Source organism: Falco naumanni, chromosome 3, assembly GCF_017639655.2.
Source record: "Falco naumanni isolate bFalNau1 chromosome 3, bFalNau1.pat, whole genome shotgun sequence".
In the NCBI taxonomy this organism is placed as follows: domain Eukaryota; kingdom Metazoa; phylum Chordata; class Aves; order Falconiformes; family Falconidae; genus Falco; species Falco naumanni.
Window position 1 is genome coordinate 10,330,845 of NC_054056.1, and position 25,992 is coordinate 10,356,836.

Genomic DNA, 25,992 nt, shown 5'->3' on the forward strand with positions numbered 1-25,992 from the left:
GCAGTGTTAAAAATGAAAGGATATGAAGTTCATCAAAATAAATTTCATTTTTTGATTCCTGAGTTCAGTTTCTTTTATGCATACATCACCACAGACACACTTAAAACAGAAAAGTCAGCAATATTACACAGTTAACCTGTTCAGATTAAATCCAGAATTAATTATTAATTCAAAACATTTGCAGGTCCTTTGAAAACAGGGGGAATGGAATAATCTTGTGAATGGTGATTTCATGTATCTGTTGCCAGCTTGAATAATACTCTAAAATGTATTTGAGTTGGGTTTTTTTTTCATTCATGACGATTTCAGCTTACTGTTCTATGTGCAAAGTTGCTACCAAATTTGGTCTGGGGGTAGAAAGACAGTTCTGAATATTTAAAATCTTCCTGACCTGCTCTTCAAATTTAATGAAATTATGAACTATTGTACTTCCTTACCACCTTACTTTAGATTTACCTTGAAGCAGTGAAAACTGGTAGTTACTACACTGTACAAATGTACAAAAGCAAGAACCAAAAGCAGATTTCCAGTAAAACAGAAGTTACTGCATCTTGCCTGTAATAAATAGTGTGAAAAATACATGCAAGTTATTTTAAAATTCACCTAATTCAACCAGAAAGTAGCTCTACATTCTACACATACTATATAGAACGCTGAGAACAGCTGAGGTTTGTCCCTTTTAATTGCAGTCCCACTCTGAAAAATGGCAAAAAAGTAGCATTCTGGGGTTTCATCTGACTGTTGTATAGCAACCATTGTGCTCTTTTTTGGCAAGAGGTCTTTTCCCAAACTGTCACCTTTACAAAGCCAACACGCGCTTTTGTTCAAAAAGTTCATCTCTGTTAGTGAAGCCCCCTAAAATATACCTAACCCCCTAAACCGTACCTTCAAGGCTTGATTATTCAAAATGCTTTCAGTAAATGTCTATAGGTGCAAACATACGCTTAGTACATACCTTTGTTGATGGTAACAAGGATCTGTTACACCACAGCAGTTGTTCCTAATCGTAAGTTTAAAGTCCCAAAGTGAATCCCTTCCATGTTTCTCCTCAGAAGTCCTTAATCAGCGTACTGGAGCATTCAACAAGCAGGCCTGTTAATTTTGTAAAATTGCATCAGTTGCTAATGCTATCACATAGTTGCAGAACTATTGTTGCATTTTGGATAACTGCACTGTACTGAAATATTTGTTTCCTATGTTGATACTCACGACAAAGTATAAATTGCAAAAAAACTTGGTTTAAGCCATTCTCATGGCACTTTACATTTTAACAGGAGCAAGAAGGTAGTCATGTAATACATCTCACTGGTACCTTGCTCCGTTTTGGCCTCTGCTTTACATTTCTGGGTTTGTACTTCTTAACAGAAGTGTAAAGTAAGACAGCTTTAATACAGTTTTACAAATCTATTCTGAATTAATAGATTTAAACGTAGATCATCCCTGACTGAGTTGCTCCTGGGACCATAAAAAGATGTGTTTAGCTTTCTAAATATTTAACCACAGTGGTGCCTAACTGTAATAGTCCAGCTTAAAACTAAACCTGTTGTTCATATTTAGGCTAGCTAATGTAAAGGTAGGTTAGGAAGGCCTATAGTAATTGAAACCCAGCTTTTGGATTGTAGTTCATGTATGTTTACTCATACTCACAATGAAAGCCATAGAAAACTACTTTCTCTTACTTGCCCCGTCTCAAAGAAAAAAACAGCAACAAAAAAGCAACATTTACCCCCAAAACAAGTCGATTTACTCTATACACATCACTTGCATAACAAAGGTCCATTTTTGGAGAACAATGTTACGTGGATCTATGAAAAGGCTCGGGTATTGTGCCTGAATATGCTTAGATCTTCATGTATCTTCTATACATATTGGCAGAACTCTAAACTTGTTCACAGAGCTTTTGCAGCTAAGTTCCTAGCAAACCTGGAAGTCTGTTCATGCAAATGAAGTTGCTAAATTTTAAGAACTTTTAAAAGGAAGTGGAGCTGGAAATTAAAAGCATACTCAAGGCATGTTTGAAAGCCATTTGGGCTAACAGTTCTGTGTTTTCAGCTTAAAACCCACCCACCCCAATATATACAGTACATTGGTAAGCAGATGTGAAAAAAATTGGGAACACAGAACAGCATTGTTACACAATGGAAAGTCTGTGTTACTAGGGTGTCAAGTACTATCAGTTTTTTACATCAGTGCAGGGTTCTTGACCATGGACAATCTATCACGATCACAGATTAAAACTAAACCCCATTTAGAAAAGGGAAACCTTTTGCCAACTGATCTGTTTTTTGTTAGATGAAGTACTGCTGTCAGATTTGGATAAATCAAGAGCTACAATTTTGTGCTTCTTGATTTCATTCTTCCCTTGAGTTCACATTTTCCATTTGAAATGTGTCCCAGTGGTTCTATGATTTCACACTGTCCTTCTACATGCTATTAAGTATTAAGAGTCTGATACTGTTGCCTTGTAAGTGGAGTTTTGCCATGGACTAAGCTCAAAGGGACCAGGTTTTTGTTTAACGTTCAGCCTTGACAGAAAACAGTCTGCGTCCAGCCTTGTGTAAAAAGCTACATTTGGATGTCTTAATTGCTTTCCCAGGGTCTGTCTCACAACAAATCAGTATAATGAATAAAGATATAACAAACATCTCTTTCTAGTTCAATATGTGTAAAAATAGTTGTCTTTATAAGCAGAAGTACAGTGTTTTCAAGTGCATGTAGGTGCTATCTGGAATTCAGACAAAGGGATACAACAAGCATGTGGTATTTCTTTCAGTTGCTCAGTCATTTTAGTGCATTAGTTAGATTTTGTCATTTGTACTAACTGCCCTTCTTTTTTCTCAGCTATCTTTAATTAGAAGCCAAATCTGCCACAAACTGTTAGTCTGCTTCTTCATACTGGAAGAGAGAAGAGTAAAAAAAATACCACATGTAAACAGGAACGGAGTGATTATATTTTGTTAAATCAATTGACTCATCTCATGTTCTCTTTAGTACATTTACCTCACTTTTAGGCCAAACAATATTCACCATTCCTTCTGACTAATTCCTCAGTCCTGACAAAACTTCTAAGACACACAAGGACCTAGGGAGGCAGAAGAATTAAGTCCATAAGGGCCTCAAAATTAGAGAAGCTTATTGTTTCAAGAGTCTGAACTGAAATCCTACTGAACAGGCGTGACACAGATTTTGACAAAACCAGAACAGTAGGCTAATGCCTATAGTAAGTTTCCACCAGAAACTTGTAAACTAGCTTAGGAAAAAAATTCTAGATAAAACATTCCCTGAATCCTTTCTAACAGTATCTTTTAAAAAAATTCATTATATGCAGCTATAATTTCTTCTCAGAGCTAATGGTTCACTAGTACATACAGAGGTGAAATAATTCAAGGCCTCTGTCATAAGCTTCTTCAAACTTGACAATTCCAGAAAGGAAGCCAAAAAGAGGAGGAATGTTAGGAAGAGAATGCTGTTGTTAAAGGCAAACCTTTTTGGTTGGAAGGCTAGGATGGATCAGCTTTAGGTGTATGAACTGATGTGGAAGAATACGACCACGTTATAAACTGATGATGGGAAAATAAGATCTCTGGGAAGATTCCCCTGAGCTAAGAGAAGGCACAGAGGGATCCCAGGTCTTCATTCAGACAGAACCCACAGCATTTTTGATGACGGTCTGAGCAAGCATAAAGTTTGGAGTTTTAATAATTTATCTGGATATTTCTAGACCTATACCCACTGTTACCAGAAAGTCAGTTTGCTCATTCTTGCTGAATCATTGCCATTAGTCCTACAAATTAGTATCACTAATCTTTTTAAGGGAAGAGCAGTTCTGGAGGAGGACACTAGAGCAAATGATTCATGGGGTAAACAACACAGGGCTTCCAAAGGCCAACTGATCCTTTAACTCATGTAAGGGAACTGCTGTCTTCTTAAAAGTTACTGTATAGACACAATGGCACAGGGCAGTGAGAATCAGCTGATTCTTTGGAGGAAGAAAGATCTGTTACAAGAGTAACATGCATAAATCCAGATGTTTCCTAGAAGCTGACTTGTAAAATAAGTAACAGAGATGCTTTTTCAGAACGCTCATCCCTGCCCTCCAGGTAAACTTTGTCCAACACTACCTGGTTAAAAAAAAAAAATCCCTTATACCAACCAACCAACCCCAAAATCCAAGAACCTCTCTTCACAGGACTCCTACCTCCCCTCCAATCTCTCATTACATGCTTGGATGCTGGCCTGAAAGTCTTGATATCAAGGGGGAAAAAACATGCACATTGGGAATGCCTAAGTGACTTGGCAATTGGTATTTTGACATCCAGCTTTTATGAGGGGAAATCTGGATATTCCATAATTTCCTCAGATGATAATACCAGTGGGGTGTTTAATCCATCACAAGGAGAATTAAAAATTAATAAAGAAGAAATGTCTTTGAACTTTCACTTGTCATATTTAAAAGCATATGGGGACATTAAAACCTATTAATTTTAGGATGGATTAGTAAAACTCATTAAACCCCAACCTAGATATTCCTTCTCAGAATATAAAAACAGCCTTAAATTTTGCTTTATGTTCTTTTTTTTTTTAATCATTCCAGTTAGTGCACCCCCACAGGTCTGGATGAAGTAAGAAGTTGGGAAGGGCTCAGTTAAGCATCCCATACCTCACAGTGGTGGAAGGGATCAGTTATTCCCCAGCTTAGTTAAATAATTTGGGTCAGTATTGGGAAGATGTTCACTATGATCACAAGCTCCAGGCCTGCTGCATTAAGCTGAGAGTTCCATGTTATAATTTGGATTTCATGGATTTCTTACCCTCAATACCTTTTTACTTATTTGTTTGAATATTAAACCACATAATTCAATCAGTTGTACTTGCTGACTTCCACTGAAGTAAACGATTAGACCTATTCTCTTAAGAATCCACTCTGGTCACTTATATCTGGTACTTTATCTCTTATGATTCATGTTATATACTCTTATTCATTTACCCTATTGACTAATTCACATTAAAGTCTCTTGCCCTTTCCTGTAATGCATATTTTGCATAAATGGGATTTTTCTAAGCAGATATATTTCATCTGCTTCTTTTAAGGGTATAAGAAAAGCTAGACAGGACTCACCTTTTCTTAGCCAAGATGCCACTTTCTGAAGGAAACCACTACAGGTTTGTTAGCCAAAGGCAGAATGTTATGGCTCATAAAAAGAGGTATTTCTCTTCTATGACCACAATTACAAGCTTTTATAAGGGTTTTTAAATGGAGTACCCAGGAGATTAGTGGGGATAAAGAAATATTTCAGAGTGTTCAGGCGATAAGCATACGTTGCACTGCTTACATCAAAATAAGCTGATGTTTGTTTGCTCCTTACTTTTTACCCAAACAAGTTTTGTCCAGTCACATGGTGGACAGAAATATATGGAATTGCTCCTAGTCACTCTTTCCTTCACTATTATCACTTCTATCGGTACAAGCATTTGGCTAACCATATGGTCTAATCACTAAATTACAACAAAGGATAACATGGAGTTGTCTTGGCAAAAAATAGCAAACTATGAAGTTGTAAAGACATCAAAATCTTTTCTTTTGAATGATTCAGAATAGAGGGTTAGGGCCAAAGTTCTCCAAGTCAAGAGGAAGTTTCCCTCTGATATCACTGGCTATCATTGGTGAGCCCAGAGACCTTTACTGCACACTCAGGTAGGGAGCCTCCAAATAACTGAGAGCTCTGGATGGATCTCTGAAAGCAGGATGCCTTTAGATGTCCTTCAGAACGTCTGTTCTAACTGTTCTGCCTCAGCAATACAGCACGGGAAAAAAAAAGATCAGCACTAAGCAAAAAGTCTGAGACTCATACTTCAGACTTGTTCCAAGAGCAGAACCATTGCAGTTCCTGAACATGGAGAATGGAGCTCAGCATGGCTAGTCACCCATGGGTTGTTCTTAAGTATCTTTCATTACAGTAACTAGCGCTCTTGCGAAAAATCACACATAACTTTTCAGGCCTGTAAAGTGGAATATAATTAAACCAGATGAAAAATAAAGTTCATTTGTAATCTTGGGATATACAAAATAGTGACATTTCCTGGATGTGACTCCTCTACGTATTAACTTTGACCATGCTAAATGAAGTCATAATAGCCGGATGTTTGTGTGCTTCTACCAGCTGGCAGCCTTACCATCTGTAGGAGAAGGGTGGAGGAATTTTGGTATTCAAATTAGTTCTCTGTGGAGTCAGTCTGGAGGATATAAATATTGACAGACTTGTATCAAGCAGTTCTCTAATAAATGATTCCCACCAAAGAAAAATGGAATCATTTCATGCTCTGGCTTTAACAGCGGGAATTCTAGTTGCTTTCGTGTTACTGGTTTTAATTGCAACTTACCGTAATTCCTTCAAGGTAGAGATTCCTCCTGATGTTGACCAGCCAGCAAAGCTTCGCTTATATCACTTCATGTATATTCTGATAGGAATTCTGGTAAGTTTATCATGCTCTGTGATATTATGATTTTCAGGAAAGGAAAAACTTCAGTAGAACTATGAAGATATGCATCTAAATATTGCAGTTATGTGTAATGAGAACCACAGAGTAACACAGATTCAAAGATAAAGGCCAAAGTCTGATTTGGGATTCTATTACTGTATATAAAAGTAGCCAGTATGAGGCGAGTTCTTTTAAATACTGAGATAACCATTCTTATGCCTCTGTTGAAATTTGATAGCCTTCTGTAATGAAATGATTGGTCCTGTGCATGACAGGAGGGGCTGTGAAGATCGTTTATATGAATAATAATAACCAAACCTCCTGTATCTCAATACATTTTGATATATTTAAGGTGATTTCCTAAATTTTTAACTATCTGCAGTAATTTTCTTACTTGTGATTCTGTTCTTATTCCTGCAGTGACTGAATTACTGAAACTTAGCTAAATATCATAGAATCATGTAGGTTGAAAGGTACCTCTGGAGGTCATCTGATCTAACCTCCTAGCCAAAGCAGGTTCAGCTAGACCTCTTACCACTTATTATCAGTAGGTTGAAAGGTACCTCCGGAGGTCATCTGATCTAACCTCCTGGCCAAAGCAGGTTCAGCTAGATCTCTTACCACTTATTATTTAAGTACTTGTAAGCCACATGCACTGTGCTGTGTGCTTTGCCATCTGAGAGAGAAACAGCTTTTGCCGCAAAAGATTTCAAAGAAGGCAACACAGGAGCACATAAAAGCAGGCTAAGCCCTGTCACGTCTGGCACATAACACATTAAAAGAAAGCCTGCAGGAAAATTTCAGAGTGGTTTCATTAACGTTTGTACAGAGCTCATCTGAAGTAAAGGTATTCTCTAATCCCCTACTTATACCTAATGAACACAGTAACTAGGGCCCATGTCCTGAAAGGTATTTGGGGCACTCTAAGCTATTAAAGCCTTATATGGGTTGCTTGAACTTACATAGCAGCATTCACCAAATCCAGTAATTGTCCCTGGCTCTCCAATGGCCATGGCCCCATGTACCTTTCTGCATTGTCTGGCATGAAAGAAGAGTCTGCTCTCCTTATGTATCTCACATTTCACGTTAAACTATATACAAAGTTAATACCATAATATGCCCGTAATATAATAATATGACTGTATATTATTAAGCTCTCTATGTTTCTGTACTTGGTTGGATGAAAAGATTCTTTCAAATCATTATTTTTATCTGCTTTTACAGCTTCTAAATGGCTGTTATGGCATAGTACATATTTTATCTTCATTGATAATATGTTCCAGAAATTTCACCTTCCTTTTTCTAAATAGTTTTAAAGATGCATTTCACCATTTGCTATGCATTGAATCCATTCATTACCTAATATTTTTCCAAAACCTTTAGACATCTGCTGGTACTTTTGGTGAATTTCTAGGTTTATGTTTTTACTCACAGAAGCAGCCCTCATAGTGAGCACTTCACAGGTTTCTTACAAAGTTCACAATGCTTTGTGTATTGCCCATGTGCAATGAATGTATCCTGCTTATTCTGATGAATGCTGCTGTTCTTGTGCCAGCAATGTGTCTGTACTGTATGTTGCAGTAAAGACCTCTTTTTTTCTGCAATACAGGGCAGTCTTTTCCTCTTTCCTCCCACCTTACTTGCGAGATGACTTAAAAATCCTGCATCAATGGTTAAATGTGTAGTTCCCACAGCATAGGTGTCACGCATACGATGCTCCTGCTGCACCTATCCACATACTCTGTCATAAAGAAATCAGTGACAGTCTCTAACAGAAGAGATGAGAGAAAGCCTCCTATCTCACATCCTAGCTTTTGTTTTAATCTATTCATACAGATCTGCATTTAGACTAACTGTACATACTGCACTGTGATATAAAGCTTTGATGATAATTATTTTGGCTGGCAAAGTGTAATGCTTCAAAGTGACTGACAGAAAGACTGTCTAATGTAGTGTTAAAGTCCATGAAGCTCAAATTGAGTATTTTTTTGCTAGCTGGTATGTGATTTCATAATTATTTTTGAAGTAAAAATCTGGTCCCCATATGATCATCCACATAAAAAGTCAGAATTCAGGTGCTCCAGCAAATAGCTTTTCAAAGACCCTATTTTGCAAGAAAAGGTATGCCGACATGCTGATCTGGGTCCTCTTTCTCTTACACATATACACATTTTAGAACCTGGCTTATACAGTATGTTTCACATAGTAACACTGATCACATTTGTCTAGGAAAATAGTCATACCTTTTATTTTTTTAATGTATTCTTATTGGTTCTGAAGTATTTTGTAATTATTGATCAAGAAGCTTTTCAACAGAATACATACCAAATTCCCCACTCCCCTTCATGACAGTGTTTTCCCTGAAACTGAAGTTGTCAGGAACTCCTAATATAAGAAAAGGAAAGACAGTATTTAGATAGAATGCTCTGATGCCAAGTTTATCATATATACTACTCTCATTTGAAATCTCTGTAAAAATTCAGGGATGTTGGCAAGTACAGATGAGACTAAATGGCAATTCTGCCAACTTCAACCATTCTAAAGTTGTAACTCTGACAAAAAGGTTGACTTAAGAGTCATGAGAATGTTTGAAAATTGCTGCATTTGGAAGGTTATATTGACCTTGTGGTTTTTGCTATGATTGCCCTGGCTCTTACATTCATTTTTCCCTTTGCCATGATACCTAAAAATGTGCGTTTTCCAATGTAAGGCCAGAACTGTATCTATCCATTTATCTCTGGGAACTGGGACTTAAAATACCCAAGCACTGCTGGAAGTTGTTGCATAGTGTTATGAAAAAACTCCAGATAATCTCTGGGTTCCTGTCTTTTTTTCTAAATTACTTTCTCTCTCTTCCATGGCTCATGGTGGTTTCTTCTCTTACTCCTCACCCAACTTGTTAATTGCAGCAGATTATTAGGAAGAAAGAATCTGTGCTGTTTGAAAAAGGCCTTGGTGAGAAACTGGGTGTTGCAGCACACTTGAACTCCATGAGATCTGCCTTCACCCATACGTGATAGCTGGGACAGTGCACCTAAGAAAGTTCTGCCCCTCTGTCATACTCTGGTGTTCTTTCACAGCAAAATTACCATGTAAGGCAAATAATTGAATGGTCTCTGAGACAGAGCAGATCTAAAAGGCCAAATACACAAGGCTGGAAAGAACAATTTGCAAAAGCATAGCTAGCCTTTAGTTTGTAAGGCATTGATACAGCAGCATACAGAGACTTCTGTTGCTTAGAAGAGAGCAACACAATTTGCAAATTGCTTGTGATGATTATCATAACTCCAGAAGAATGAACTATAATAGTCCATAAGGGCAACTAAGTCACCATTTAATGGGAAGGGAAACATTGTCCTAGCAGGAAGTGCATCCGTTACAATACGTGTTCAAAATAAAGGAGGATTGATGTGTGATCTTCAGGCTATCTTAATTATCAGCAGTTGACTGGCTTTGGGTAAGAAAATGTTTTCACATTTTTAACAAACCTCCCCTGTCTTCAGAATATTTGCTCTCCCTGATTAGATGTAAGAGACAGACTGCAGAGCCATTTCACGACTACCTGTGAGATCTTGATCAAGGCAACAGTTTTGCTGATGGAGGAGATAAGATTCAGAACCATTTTCATCTGTTCTTCATTTAGGCCAGCAGCCCTTCATTATTGATTACAGGCAAAATTATTTTCTTAAATCTTGTTCTCACTGAGTCTGTGGCATGGACATGACCAGTAAGTCACCCAATTTTACACGCAAACCAGTCTGAATCTCCTCCCAGTATGCTAAATGCTGTCATGCTAGGGACATTTTCATCTCACTTAACCTTAAATACTTTAATTGAGGCATCTGAAGTAAACAGCTTCCCTTCATAACCAATGGAGATGAACAGACATCTCCAGAGCATGATTTAACACACCTGAAATCGGAACCGTCCTCAAGAAATGCCTCTTTCTCTTCACCGATCAGAAAAGGAGCCTCAGGCTTCATGACTCCTAACTTCCATGCCTAAGCAAATGCCTGCTGTTACTTGTGGTAAATCCAGATCACGCAAATTAGAAGGTATTTATATAACACATTTCATGGAACAGGTATTACAACATTCTTCTAAAAATAATGGTATCTCAAATCATGAAGATGTACATTTTCACTTTCATAACTGAAATCACAAAGCTGCTAGAGTTATTTGTGGTAATCCTAAAAAGCAGCAAATAACCAACAGAATTATCCTAAATATAGTATAGAAAAAGGTAGCTTGTGGCCCTTATAGAGTGGGAAGACTAGAATTCCCTATACTAATTTCTTATTTTTCCTATTACATCTATCTAGGCAAAGAACTTAGAAAGTCTGGGTATCACTGAGGAGCACACACTTCTAAGGTTGATTGCTGATGGACTGCCGGCAAGCAGGGATTCAAAGCTCTTCATAAAGGATCTGCATTTTGATGAGGTGCCAGTGAGGATTTACCTGCCAAGGGTACCATCTGCAAACAAACGGAGAGGCGTCCTCGTCTTCCATGGAGGATGTGGGATATTTGGAAGCATCAGTAAGGAACTGAAAGACAAAATATGATTATTTAGGATTGTTAACTATGTATTTTTTAAAACTCTCCTGAACCTAAGAAGTGACTGAAGCTTAGTTTGAGAGATTGAGATAGAAAGCACTTAATGTGTATTTTTCCTTTTTAAACTCTTAATCTGCCCTTATTTAGTATCTAAATTATTTTTTAATAGGATATAGCACTCTGTTTAGGATACAGCATGTATATTTCTTACAGTAAGTGGTGCTGCTAAAGAAAAAAATTCTTTTTTTGTCTGTAAACCTGACAGAAGTTATTAACACCTGCATTCCTCCCTTTGACCTCTAACTGCAGCATATTTACTGGGACTTCCACAAACAGTGTTCTCTGCAATTCAAGTGGTCTATAGCAGCCACATTAAAACGCGTGTCCCTGATGCGTTAGTTATGTTATGTTAGTTATGTTGTCTTTTTTTTCCATTTTCCATTCAGTTTATTAAGAGACAGCAGATAATTTCAAACGTAATCTAAAAAGTTCTAAAAGATACTGTTTCTAAAGGCAGTAGACATGCACACATATTAAACGGCACTACAATTCTGTAACTGAAAGAACACATCATTGAGCAAATACCTGTAAACCAAATATTCTAAATGTACCAAATTCAGATGTAAGGTTGAAGAAAAATTCAACGTATCTTTAAATACATTAAAAGAGGCATATTTTTGCCTATAAGCTTACCACAGAAAAATTATATAATTATATAATCAGACAATTTACTGTAACACAATTTGGATGCCTTAGATTTCTGCCTACATTAGCCACACAGAAATACACTGATTTTGCAGGGAGCATACCAGCTGCACCCTTCATTCTTCAGAAAATAGTCAAATCTCTGTTTCAAATACACAGTTTATTTAGACTTAGCTGTAGTACTACAATTAGCATTCCCACAGCAGCAAAATGATGTCAGCCTCAGACACAGTTACTTAAAACAATGTAATAAGCTTTTACAAAGATCTCAAGCTATTTTATTACTGTCATTATTATATTACAACGACTCTAAGCAATTGTGCATTATAATTACAGAATGTTTTGGGCTGGAAGGGATCTTAAAAATCATCTAGTCCAACCCCTCTGCCATGGACAGGGGCATCTTTCACCAGCCAGGCTGCTTGAAGCCCCATCCAGCCTGACTTTGAACACTCCCAACGATAGGGCATCCTGTCCTAGGTGACCTGTTTTATCGCCTCACCACACCCATCATAAAAAATGTCTTCCTCATTTCCAATCTAATTCTGCCCCCTCTCAGCTTAAAACCATTTCCCTCTGTCTAATCATAATAGTCATAATTCCTTATTTTCCTTACAGGTCAACAATCTCCCTAATTGCATGAATTTTACAGTGCGTCCTGATGATCAAAAATCTAGATTATTTTTATCCTAGAGAAAATTTGGGTAGCTCACTAAATAGGCAAGCGGCCCACATTCAATCATGGTAATATGTCATAACAAAATAAGGGTTGATATTGCTTCAAGTATTCTAAGATATTAATTACATTAACATTTGTTCTTCAGGAAGTCATGAAAGAATATGCCGGCACATAGCCAGAAAATCTGATTCAGTGGTTGTGTCTGTTGGGTAAGTGAGCTCCACCCAATATTACTCCCAGAATTAGACAGTTCGCTGCTTCCCCCGCTACCTCCCCCACCCCTCTGAACAGTGCCCATGCTATACTTACGTTTCTTGGAATATAAGAAAAGAAACTGAGCTCTAGTGTTGCCTGCCCCTATGTTGTTGATATGTGTGAGCAAGCACGTGCCATGCAATGACAATGAGAAATACCTGATGCAAGTTTATAAAGTTACAGAAATAATATGTATGCCAGCTGTTTTCAGAAGAACAAAGAGATTTACTCATTTCATGTTGTTATTGTCACAAAAATCATTGCCTTTCATAGTAAGGCTGTTCGATAGCTATAAGCTGTTTTCCTAACTTCAGGTTTTAATAGTTAGGGGGCTTTGGGGATGATTGTAAAGAGTAAATAATAAGTCTAAAATTCAATATTTTTTTTAAACTATATGGACCACTGCTTCCTTTTAAGATGTTCTGCTTGTGGAAAATAGCTGATGGTATGAAGAAACTTTAGTTTCCAATAAATTGTTCCATTAAAAAACTCATTGTTAAAGAATTTTACAAAGTTCAGAGGAACTGGTTTTGAGAATGAATTGCATATTCCATGTCTTGTCTGAGTAAGTCACGATGCATTTAAAGCGACTCTGAAATAAGATACTGATATCCTTTTATTCCTGGGTTATTACAACAATTACTTTATGAATCCATTGAATTAATTTCACACAATAGTGAAGAAACAGAAAAGCAGAAGCAGTGTGCCTCAGCAAACAGTGAAAGGTTAAGAGAGAATGCCTGCACTGTTACCTTTGTAGTATTTATCTTCTCCTTATTAAACTTAACCTTCTCCAAAAAGCCCTAAGACCACAAATGCAGAGAAGAAAGAACATGGCTGTTAAAAATGTAGTCTTAAAGTAGTCTTATATGTCATTGGAATCAAAGCATACCACTTTAACTTGACTGGGTATCTGACTGTTATGCCTGCCTTCTTCTCATCATATGAAAGTAAGTTGTTAGTTAAGAAATAAACAGTTTGTTATTTTAACATTATTCCTCTGTAATTCATTTGTTCCAATTAATAAAATAAATGAAAGTATTGTCTACAGGAAGCTATTTTGTCACCACAGTACATTTACTGTGTGGTGTTTTATAATATATTATTAGATTTTCTTTTTATATTAAAAAGTATTAGTAATACACAATACTGGACTAATATATAATAATACAATAACCACTGTCCCCAGTGTAAAAAGCTCAGGAGCCAGAACTTAGTTGGATTTTGTGGATAAGCTGGACTGACCATAGCCATACATACATCCAGGCTCAGGCCAAATGAGAGCATTGCAGACTTGCTGGCTGGTATGAACTTTCAGCCCAGGCAGGTGCACTCAGAGCAGGACTTGTGTAAATGTGTGGCTCTGTATAATGTGGGTGATTGGACCGCACTACTCCAGCCCTCATGCTCTTAAATTACGCTGGATTAAACCCCAACGATTAATGGTCTCTGTATTTTGACAGAAATGGGAGGGGAAGCTGTTCTGGCTTGCTTCAGCATGCAAAACTTTAAATGAGCAATACTGGTTTTGGTGAGGTTTTGTAAATGCATGAGATGCATTTAAAATAACACATTCAAGCAATTTACAAATCTATGTTATTTGTAATAATAGCTGTCTTTTGTACATTTCAGGTATCGTTTATCTCCTGACCATAAGTATCCAGCCCAAACTCTGGACTGTCTCGCTGCTACTGTACACTTTTTGAAGACCGCAGAAAACTATGGGGTGGATCCTGATCGGATTATCATTTGTGGGGATAGTGCAGGGGGCACTTTTACTGCTAGTGTTTGCCAAGAACTGGCAAATAGAAGAGATATCCCAAAGATACGTGCCCAGGTACTGATCTATCCACTTCTCCAAGCACTGAACTTTAATCTGCCATCTCACCAGAAAAATGGTTTTATTGCCTTCTTGTCCCAGGAACGTGCAGTCTATTTCGTTTTGAAGTACCTGAACAAGGATTGCTCTATGAAGGAAGCTATTTTGGCCGGCTCTCATGTTCCTGAGAGTATAAATTTAAAATATAGGAAATGGATAAATCCAGATCTTATCCCAGAGGTATTTAGACTAGACTACAAGCCACCGTTACCCACTTCATTTTTACCTCAAGTTCATGAAGAAACAAAAGAACTGTTTGAGACAAGATTTTCCCCACTGTTAGCAGAAGATGCTGTTGTTTGCTGCCTACCTGATACTTGTATAATTACCTGTGAGCATGATGTGCTCAGAGATGATGGATTGCTGTACAAGAAGCGTTTAGAGGACAACAATATAAAAGTGACCTGGCACCACATACAAGAAGGCTTCCACTGTGCACTGGGATTTTTTGGTTATGGTATTTTCTCTTTTCCATCATCAAGTAAAATTGTGAATCACACTGTAAACTTTATAAAAGGTTATTAAAACGTCTTCTTAAATACAGTGTACTGGTATGCAGAGTGTATTTCAATTAACTATTTACTAGCTATTTGTACATTACAATCTAGTAGGGAAATAATAAGATTAGCATGGTCTGCTGCATTCTGATTTTCAGTTGCTATGACTTGCAAACATGATGTATTTTTCACCTTTTTTAAAAAAACATTAATAGGTATTAACTAAAATTAAAACACCTTGTTTTGCTGTTCTTTTCTTATATTGCAAGAATTCTTATTCTCTTCTTATGTCAAACGATAAAAACTCACCATGGCAAATCCACCCCTCTTAACATTTTAAAGCATGCAATACATGAGTCATCAGCAACATGCATATGCATATCCACATAATACATGCAACATCAGCATGACAGCACAGACAAAATGCCAACCCCCAGTGCCTCTGGAGACTGGAGAGACTTTCAGTACTTCTGAGATGAGTAGTAATCAGCAGCAGACTATGCGTACAGGTAACCAATTGCTTTGGACCTGGCTGTAAAATCAGAAGGAGGGAATTGGCGGTACTTACAAATCTGATCTTAAAGGGCAATAGGTGACCCAGAAGGGAGGTACAAAAATATAAGCTGTACGAGATGCCTATCTGTATAAGTATCTGAGACTGGCAGCAGAGATGAAGCAAGGGAGAACTGTACAAATATAACTGAATGTCCTCTAAACTATATTCTATAAAGTTCCTTTCTGAGAAGCATTTGGTTGTATTCAGGGAAGACGGAGACATATTGGGTTTTGCCTTTTTGTAATCAGACAAATAATCAACTTGCTTACCTGGAATTTAGGGAGAAAGTATGTAAACAGCACGTGAGCTGCCAAAATAATTTCTGAAAATATCAAAAACATGAAGGAAAAGAAAAATCTGAGCTCAATTGCTACATTGCTTATTAGGACAGATCCACCTTTGCTAAACACAGATGCCAAGATAATTGCCATTGCATGTCAAAATAGCTGGCCACGCAATGCCTAGGAATTGTAAAATATTTATTCATTGTTATGCAACCACCTTGCACTTGTAATATCTATGTACACACAAGTGTGGAAAGAGGTTAGTACGTATCTTCATCCTCTGCCAGCCAAACTGTGAGTAGGAAGAAAATGGTGGGTTAAATTCTTCCCATTGTCACCATATTAATTAAACACAGTGACAAGTTAGCAGTTACAAATCTCTGGAGTAACACGTTGTTACTTGCAAATTCTTGTTCCACAGTCCCTCTCAGCAAGATGAAATTATGTTTCTTCATGCTCTGTTGACACAACAGATACTTTATTTGTTTCATTTTTCCTATTGCAGGTAGTAGCAATTTACTCTTCAGGCAAAGAAATTCTTCCAGGAGTAAACAGCATGATAAAATTCCAGATGTTCCACTGTTTGAGGATTTCAGGATTTGCCTTGGTTATGCAACCTGATGTGACACTGGGGATTTGTTTTGGTTTCTGGTCTCAAGATGAAGGGTGGCTTGCCAGCTCACATGTTGGTATCTGAAGCTAGGCCACCAGAGTTTGTATCTGCTGTAAAAGCTATGCAAAGAGCTGGACAATGTTTGAGCAGTTAATCCATGGCTGTTCTGCCATGGCTGTACTGTTATCTGGACTGAGCAAGCTGGCTTAAAGTTAGTTTTGACATATCTTCACAAACTTCACTCAGACCTGTGACAGTCATTAGGTTTATCTTTATTCAGGATCATTTTTATTCCTGTATCACTCTTCTTTGCATCTTCTGTAGCAGGCTTGTTCTTTTGATGCTTCTTTGCAGGTACCAAGATGGTTGGAATTGCTAGAACTAAGGATATCCATACAGTTTCACCTTGTACGTTGCAAGTTATGAGATGATCACATATGATCTCATACTATTTTACACACATCTCATTCAGTGCAGCATGTATTATACTCCTTGTCAGTTCAGCAAGCCAATACTTGTTTTCTCTCCATTACTCAATCTCCAGACTTAGGCCTCATTTATGAGCCAATGTCCAAACTCTACACTGATCTACTTGTGAGTTTTTTCTGCGGTCCTTTATCTGTAAGTATTTAATTTACTACAAATACTAATAAATGTAGCTTTATAATACATCAGTGGTATTATTGCCTCTCTTGAACTCATGCATTTTAATTTGTATTGAGGGTTATAACCATGGTAGTATAGATGGGTAAGTAAAGAACAGCAAGTGCTGAAACAATGTATTCGTTTTTCAGTAGTGATTCCCATATCTTCTAAATTTAGAAAGTTACAAGATCTAATTGTATCCATGGAACTTCCTGTCCTCTAATTTATTTTAACTACAGATCTGCTATGTGTCTTGCATTGCTGAGACAGAATACTTGTTCATTTGAACATATTTTATAGTTTCCAAAGTTTGGTATTGATTTTCAAGTACTTAAAACACAATCAATGACAAACTTACACTGCACCTACAGAATTACGCGCATTACTGTCTTTTCACAAGGAATTATACCTACAAGTACACATGGATACAAGTATGCACACACAAGTTACCACACAAAATAGGCCATTAACAGATCCTGTCAGTGCTTTGCATAGGAGTTTACAGCTAATGGCAGTCAAGAGTATGTTGGTGAGGACTTGACTAGGCTAGTTCAGTGCTCCAGCTCAGACCTGAAGCACCAGGTAGCTCTCACACTCTGCAGGACTCCAAAGGAGCTTCCTGGGTCAGGCAGCACCTTCTCTCAGGAACGTTTCCCAGTATCCGAGTCCAGGCATCTATCCAGTCACACTTGGTGTGTCTGAGTCTAAGCAGGTGAGTACCCAGTTGCCACCTACCAGCACCATGATTCAGAGACAGGCAGAGCTCTTGCAAACACCTGGAGACCACACGAGGAAATATTTCATACATGTTGCAACTGGCTCAGTCTCTGTCTCCCCTTAGCATGTGCAGCTACATAACAGAAAAGAAGCTTAAGGGTGCCAGCCCAGCACTGACAAGATTTCAGGCACTGACATTTAGCTCTTCGCTGGAAATTAATAAGAAAGGGAGTTCCTGGGGTCGGAGAAAATGGGATTTTGGCCTCGGGGGCCAAGGCCTCTGGTGTATCGCACAGGAGAAAGAGATAAGGTTAAAATATCAGAAGCCAGAGAGAGCATACCTTTGAAAGATTATTTAGGTAATGGTTCTTCATTCTGGGACTCAAGCAAACTTGTAAATTGCTGAGTGTATGCTTATAAAACATTAAGCATTACCTGTGTAATGCAATGCTCAAAGGAAAAAACAGTCTATTACTTCAGGAACTAACTACTTTGTTTCTTTTACAGCAGATACCAGATTCCCGCACATCCAGATTTTGTGTGGAGCCTCTGGGGTTGGTGGGCATGCTGGAAGGTCTGGAGCCAGTTAATATGCCTGGCTACCATAAGGACTGGTACCAAAAAGATTTAGAAAAGAGATGAACAATAGGTGGCAAGAATCTTAGTAAAAGGATCCGTCACAAGTGTCAGGAGACTTCTTAGATCCCCAGAGGGGCCAAATCTGATAAGTATACTTGGACCACACCTAACTCATTGGGACAGCACAGTTTAGCACAAAGCTGATTAACTACTTTCACTATTAAACACTAAAGAAGCGAGCTGCAACCATGTTTTGTGTAACAGTATTTCCTAATGATCTTCTCCGAGCTATAAGAAAGTTGAACCCTATATGCACCTTGGTCCTGACGGGTCTGAATTCACCTCTTCCATTTCCCAGGAGAGTGTCCCAATCACCAGGCAACGTGCCTTTCATCAACATCCCTTATTGAGCTGGGTGACTATATCACGTGCGACATGGAAGAAGAAACAAAAAGCAACCTAATTTTACACCTAGCATGTAAATAACCTTCTGGCAAGGGAGGGAGAGGGAAGGGGGACAGTGAGAAATGAAAGTCTGCAAAGAGTTGTTGGATAAAATGAAGAAACAGTTTGGCCAGAGGGAGCAGAACATGGAATCAGCTTCTGCTCAGAGAGCACATTACAAGACTTGAAAATGAAGTTCCTTCCTGTTTATTCTAAACAATTAATAATAAAAAAAGTTTCTAAAGTCAGGAATCAAGTCTGAGGTCTTCCTTCCTACACAGGTCATGGATTTTGAATTCTAAAGATCTGGGATTCTCTGTGTTTAGTTTAATGTTAATATACATGTCAAGTTCAGCTCGTTCCTTGTATTCTTATTTATTTATTTTTCTATCTATCTATCTATCTATTTATTTATTTTTAAGTTTTACACACCCATTTACCCATACTGGTATTTTTCAGAGTGACAATCTGTTGCCTTCACAGTTTGAGCAGACTGGTCAAAAGACACTGTTCCCAAAGGTGACATTGTATGGACCGAAAAAGCCTTGCTTTATAGATGCTTTATTTCACGTTAAATCTTATTACTAGTGATTTCTGCACTGAAAAATATGTTTGTTCCAGAGGAAGGCACAGACTCTAAAGCTCACCACAGAGTACACAGAAAAGAACGGGCTGCTGATGCCTAGTCATTGCTACTAGCACTGAAACCATGAAGTCCAAGCCTAGTTTTCATTAGCTGGAATCATATCTCTACCTGGAATGACATCTGTAAGTAATATATTAATAAGAAAACAGAGACTGCAGTACTGTAAGGCTCAACCAAGAGGCTGTTAAAAAACCAAACACAAACCAAACAAACATAACTGCTGGAGAAAATCTACCCAGGAGGATGAAGCAAGTTGCAAAGCACTGACGCTTCAGGCTCTAGCTGCTTCTGGTTCCATTAGACTCAAAGATGCAATAGCATAGCAGTGCACAAAATCAGTCATCAAAGATGATGAAATGAGTTTGCGACACTGAAACCCTGATTTCATTAAAAAGTCTAAAGAAGGAAGGTGTGGAAGCACAATAAACCAAGGAACTGAGCAGCTCTGAAGATGACTACTACGAAACCCTGTTTCACAGGAACTCAGAAATAATACAGACTTGACTGCATTCAAGAACTAGGGAGAGACATAAGTTTTTGTCTTCTTTTAACACTGATGCTACAAATGATACATCAAGTACGGCTTCTATATTGATAGGCAGAGACTCAGAACATGTTAGCTGCAAATACGAAAAACTGCTTATGTAAGCCTCTCCCACAACTAATTGTTACTGCCTGTTTAATTGTATGGTTTGATTGCCACACACTTTCATCTTCCTATTGGCATTTTTAAAAGCTGAATGATGGGATATGAAGAGAATTGCTAATCCTTTGCCTTTACCTTCAGAAATCCTTCAAAAGCCAGAGGGGGAAAGAAGCCACAGCTGGTTCTTCTGTTTGGCTCCTAACACTACAGTGAGATGGAACTCCTCCTAGTGACTTTTCTGGCTGTTTTGACTGTCTTTGTGGCAATGGCATTCTATTATGAACACCCCATGGCAGACATCCCTCATGGAATTAGTCAGCGCCGAAAGCTTTACCTTTTTCATTACATCCTGAACTTCGGGTTTGGTCTGGTAAGTAAAGCTATCAGAGGGGCAATGGATTGCTGAGGTTTTTTTAGAATCAGTGTTTAAATATATTGGAAATATGCCACTGGATTTATTTGGTGATGTGAGAACCACTGCAGATACCTTCAGCTCAGCTGGATGTAACAGACTCTGCTGCTTGCTACAGAGCACCAAAGGTAACAATATGGAAAAATAAAATTCTGCAGACTGTGTAATTCCCAGTGTTTTCTGATGGCCTGTGTTTTAGCTTTTTAATCCTGTTGCCTCGATGCACTGCTGGAAGGCTTCAGAAACTTACTGCACTGTATATGTGGAACTTCTGCGCTGTGTAACTTACTTACAGAAGGAGCAACTAAATAATGTTTGTGACTTCAGCTCCTTTCTACAGCTGTGTACTCTGAGCCTTCTGAAAGACAGCTGCCACACTCATCATCTTTTGCCTTTCAATATGTCTATATGATTTTCTTTTTTGAGATAGTACACATAGTATTAAAGCTGTCTTTCTCTGTCATTGTTTTTGGCACATTTTTGATCCTCCCTTGTTTTTCATACTTGCTTCGCTTCAAAACTAAAATGTGACTTCTACTTGTCTTTCTGTTTCAACACCTATTCTTTGCTGAATTAACTGTTGCCTCTGTCATTTTAAAAACACTTCTGTGATACCTAAAATCAAGCTTCTTTTCTTTTAGTTCTTTGAATTGTGAAAAAAAATAATCAGTTTCTTTGACTTGAGTATCACATTTCACTTCAATTTCATGTTCCAATGTTTTTTCTTCCTCCCTTTCCCTGCTACATTGCTTATGAAGTTTTGTTTGAAGTCAGCCAGTAAGCTCCTATGAACTGACTCATCACGTCTCTGGAGAAGTGCCCCACCCGGGCCTGAACACTGCTGCCACAGCAAAGCAATGCAGTGAAACAGAAGAGCAACAGAAGTCAAATTAAATTTTCTACATCTACTCTACAATGTGTGGACTTCCACATTTTCAAAACACTGTATGAATACTCCTTATTCATCAGACAAATTTTATCTTTGTGTAATTCATATGGAAAAAGCTGAACTTCAGAATTTGGAAATAAAATGGTGATTAATGTGGTTTTTAACTTCTGATCTTATAATTTTGTACCTTTTCTGCTGACCTCTTCTGAGAGGCCAAGCGAAAGCACTGTACCACATCATCTCAAAGAAGCCGAAAGATAAGAATATTAATGTATGGTTATACAAAAGTTTAAACGCAAGTGAAGTCAGAGTCACGTAGCAACTTGAGGTATTGCTGTTGGGCAAATTAGTTACGCCAAAGTAGCCAAATCCTTTCAAAGATTGTCATGATGTCAAAACTGAAGGGGAAATTAAAGTCTACTAGCATATCCAGTCTTCAGCTGGGACAAAAGATGCACGTGATGTCACTGGAGAGAAAGCAGTTTGAAGTAGTTGTGTCTGATCTAATAGATTTTGTGAGAAGATGTCTGCATTCACCTATGAGGATACACTTAAATAAACCCCTCCTCACCTTAAAGTTAATACAACTTCTTCACTAAAAAATTCATTAACTCATCCTTTATTTTTTCACGCAATATTCAGTCTATAAGAAGAAAAACTGACATATCGGTAAAGCTAAACAATCGACAGGCCACTTACAACTGATCCTGTCTTGGTAATAGAGGGACTGGTTAAATTATGCTACCTACTGCGTCAATAATTGTGTAAGCTTCTTGTACCCAGTTTATTCCAGCAATGATTTAGGTAGAAGGGCTGGCATGAAGTGCAGTCAGGTTCTGGGGTGCACACGGTAGGCCTGTGTACCTGTGTACAGAGGCCAGAGGACCCTAACACCATAGATAGCACAGCTCTGTCACATCCCTCCCACAGACATTGCTCTGTGCATGTTGCTGCAAACCCTAGTCCTGTGCTTCAGCATGTCTCTGGACCCCCACTCCTAAGCCAAGACGGACATCTGCACTAATCTGTGGTTTCTTTCCCTTTATTAATAGGGCAAATTTTTGGACAAAGTAGGTATCACCTCAGAGGTCCATTTCCTCAGGGCTGCAATGGATGGAGTACCACCATTAAAAGACAAACATCTTTTTATCAAGGACTTACGGTTTGAAAAGGTTAAAGTAAGAATTTACCAGCCAAAAATGTCAACCACTGGCCAAAGAAGAGGAATCCTTTATTTTCATGGAGGAGTTGGACGGTTTGGAAGCATACGTAAGTAATATAAATAGTATGACCTATAACTAAAAATACTATGCAGTTTCTGATCTGATTCGGTATTTCTTACATGACAAGAAGAGTTAGTAGGTTAAGCATTATAAATAACAAAATTAATTTCAGGACAGCAGAGTAATTTTATTTATATGCAGTGGGAATCATGTTAAATTCTCTTTACATAGGTTGTGTATCCAGAACTTTTAATATCTGATCATTTATAATGCCTGTCTTCTTCCTTCTTCATGCTTATGCGAAAAGTTGAAAATCTCATTAGAATTTTATTTCTTAAAGAACCCAGTCTGTGTTCACATGTATGTGCAAGCTTATGTGTATGTGTGTATACTGCTGTGTCTTCACAGTGGCAAAACAAGGAAAAAAACATTTTGGTATTTGAATTGGAAAGGCGTAAGAGATTAGACAGCAGCACATGCACAGGAAAAATCCTTGTGCTAGGTTTAGCAGGGGGAGTTCATGTTGGCGGTTTTTTTAAAATAACTTCTCACCTGCAATACTGCTTTAGAAGTGGCAGCAGTGGTGCCTTCTATTAACTGACTTTTCAAAGAGAAGAATGAAACAATACATTCATGTAAATTCCAGGGGGTTTACTGGCAAGAAGATTCCCCCAGAAGTAATGAAATGGTGAGCAATGTCCAGATTAGACCATGCTACAATAATAGAATTACAGTGTAGTATTAATCACAGAATAGAGAGAATTTCAGAATGGTTTCATTCAAATTGGTTTTAACGCAAGTTACAGTTCCATTGAAATATTTTGTTTTACAGGGGCCTATGAAAGAACATGCCGCTATTTCGCTAGAAAAAGCAATTCAGTGGTTGTGTCTGTTGGGTAAGTGGAGTCAATCCAGACACACAATACGATAGCCATTTGTGCCTCCTTCTAGGTTTATAAGTCTTTACTACATAGTCACAATCCTTGTAAAGTGCATACAGTACTTACATTTAATAATCACATGTGTTTCACAGCACTAATTACTCTTAGGAAGAATTAGTCACCTAATCTCCAATTGCTTATTTCCAAATAAAATCCATTATAATAATTTTATAATTTGTAGCCACCACTAAGAGGTGAGGATGGTTTTGCCTCCTAAAGCTGTATCCAAACCACCTATAAGGTGAAAGCCAACACTGTGCCTGAAGTATAACTGTTCCTGTAAAAGTACAGTTGCCCAGACTACTAAACACTCACTTCAGTGAGTAGTTCTGAAAAACTGGTGGAGGGATATCCACATTTAACTTGCAATCAACCTGCAATTGATTTCAAACATCAAAAGTATTTTTCTGATGAGCTTTTAAAAGAAGCAATTTCTAAAAGTTCAGGAAAAAAGTTGGTGTCTTAGAAACTGATTAAAATTGCACTAACTAGTGTTTACATCCTAAAATACTTGAAGAATGATTAACTCCTATTGATTCTGTTTATAAAGAACTCAGCTGATAAAAAACCACTGAAAACCTTTCCTATTTTCATTATCAATTTTCTGTGCTCATATTCTCTGACAACTTGTTGGGAAACCTTCACTGCAATTTCTAATTAGAATTGCTGATAACTGATACAGTTCATATCAAGGCCACACATACTGGCCTTGCCACCTAATTCTACAATAACCCAGCATGTGCCTTCAGTCACCTAAGAGATAGGGAAAGGAGTATTTTGCAAAGATGTTTGAGGGAGTCAGTACACTATTAACAACAATAGCAAATAATACATAAGAAAGCAATAACTGATAAATTCTATTGCTGTCATTATCTCAGAATATTTTCCTGTCTTCAGAAAGAAATACATGAATGAAAAGATGACAAGAGGACCATTCACTAGATATGACTATGTTAAAACACTTTAACTCATATTTAGGTATCGCTTAGCTCCTGAGTATCCATATCCAACCCAGTCTGAGGATTGTGTCACTGCCACCGTACACTTTATGAGGACTGCACAAGAATATGGAGTAGACCCTTCCCGCATTATCATCTGTGGAGACAGTAGTGGAGGTACACTCACTGCTGCTGTTGCACAAGCACTGGTGAACAGAAGAGATCTCCCAAAGCTGAGAGCACAAATCCTAATATATCCTTTTCTCCAGTGTGTGGACTTCAATTTGCCTTCTTATCAGCAGAATAAGGGAGTCCCCATTTTGTTAAAGGAACGAACCCTTGCTCTTGGTTTGAAGTATCTTAATAAAGACTTGTCTGTCATGGAAGCAGTGTTCAAAGGTTGTCATATTCCAGAAGATTTGCAACTTAAGTATCAGAAATGGATAAATGTTGACTGCATCCCTCATGAGTTTAAAACAAGAGGCTACAAACCAAGTACAAAGCATCCTTTCTCAGAAGAAGCCTATGCAGTGGTCAAGCCTATGTTTGACACTGTTTTTTCACCACTGCTAGCTGAAGACAGTGTTATTGCTCGACTTCCTGAGACTTTCATTTTGACCTGTGAATTTGATGTGCTTAGAGATGATGGACTGCTGTACAAGAAACGATTAGAGGATCATGGTATAAAAGTGACCTGGTGCCATCTGCAAGAGGGATTCCATGGAACATTATTCTTAGCTCTTTATGGTAAGGTGATAGGATTCCGGTCTGGAAATAAAGGCCTGGAAAAGATAGTACATTTTCTAAGATTGATGTAAAATTCCATTTCTTGCTTTCCTTTCCTGATTCCTGTCTCTTATTGCCTGCAAAGATTTTTAAAAAATACCCTCTATTTTCCTATTCTTAAATCATCTTCTTAAATTTCTGCAGTGCATCTGTATTCTTTTTACCCAATAAATCAACTTGGTGATGGCTTTTGCTTCGTCTTCTCTTATGAGAGGCAAAATCAGGTAAACTTACCTTTCTTCTACCACCTCTTCAAAGTTTTCTCCTGTGCCCATAAAAGATCTCGTCCCCATGGCAAGTGTTCTGTAATGACGTTTGGCTCAATAAAGTTCTGGTAATATTAAAACACAAACCGCAATTTGAGGACTGCTTGGGGCAGGTAACGGAATGAATCATGGAAGGTTAAGTGTATAATGAGCACAGTTAATGATTTATTAAAGCCTACATCTGGTGAAAGCTGAATTTGAAGCATGCTTAAAGAGAATTGAATATAGTAGAAAAGATTTGAGCATAGACATAAAAGAAGTGGAAGGAAAGGAGGTCAGGAAAAGGGTTAGGCCTGAAACTACAGATGTTATAAAAAGGATTGGTTAAGGAATATAAAATCTGTTTTTAAAATCC

At 37.8% G+C, this 25,992-nt stretch overlaps 2 protein-coding genes across 2 annotated transcripts; both read left to right on the forward strand.

Annotated features, from left to right (window-relative positions):
• Window positions 1-6,303: 6,303 nt before the first annotated feature.
• Window positions 6,304-15,080, forward strand: LOC121084317 (arylacetamide deacetylase-like 4). Its single transcript, XM_040585672.1, has 4 exons — window positions 6,304-6,474; window positions 10,803-11,019; window positions 12,567-12,630; window positions 14,309-15,080. The coding sequence occupies exons 1-4, from the start codon at window positions 6,304-6,306 to the stop codon at window positions 15,078-15,080; spliced, it is 1,224 nt and encodes a 407-aa protein (XP_040441606.1).
• Window positions 15,081-20,396: 5,316 nt separating this feature from the next.
• Window positions 20,397-25,403, forward strand: LOC121085907 (arylacetamide deacetylase-like 4). The gene is made up of 4 exons (XM_040589012.1): window positions 20,397-20,552; window positions 22,536-22,752; window positions 23,539-23,602; window positions 24,626-25,403. The coding sequence occupies exons 1-4, from the start codon at window positions 20,397-20,399 to the stop codon at window positions 25,401-25,403; spliced, it is 1,215 nt and encodes a 404-aa protein (XP_040444946.1).
• The last annotated feature ends 589 nt before the right edge of the window (window positions 25,404-25,992 follow it).

Excerpts from the sequence above, each read along its gene's own strand:
- LOC121084317 (XM_040585672.1), top strand. The coding sequence starts at position 6,304 with ATGGAATCATTTCATGCTCTGGCTTTAACAGCGGGAATTCTAGTTGCT. Across the intron at positions 6,475-10,802 it reads ATATTCTGATAGGAATTCTG|GCAAAGAACTTAGAAAGTCT; the intron begins GTAAGTTTATCA and ends ACATCTATCTAG. Across the intron at positions 11,020-12,566 it reads TGGGATATTTGGAAGCATCA|GAAGTCATGAAAGAATATGC; the intron begins GTAAGGAACTGA and ends TTTGTTCTTCAG.
- LOC121085907 (XM_040589012.1), top strand. The coding sequence starts at position 20,397 with ATGGAACTCCTCCTAGTGACTTTTCTGGCTGTTTTGACTGTCTTTGTG. Across the intron at positions 22,753-23,538 it reads TGGACGGTTTGGAAGCATAC|GGGCCTATGAAAGAACATGC; the intron begins GTAAGTAATATA and ends TTTGTTTTACAG. Across the intron at positions 23,603-24,625 it reads TCAGTGGTTGTGTCTGTTGG|GTATCGCTTAGCTCCTGAGT; the intron begins GTAAGTGGAGTC and ends ACTCATATTTAG.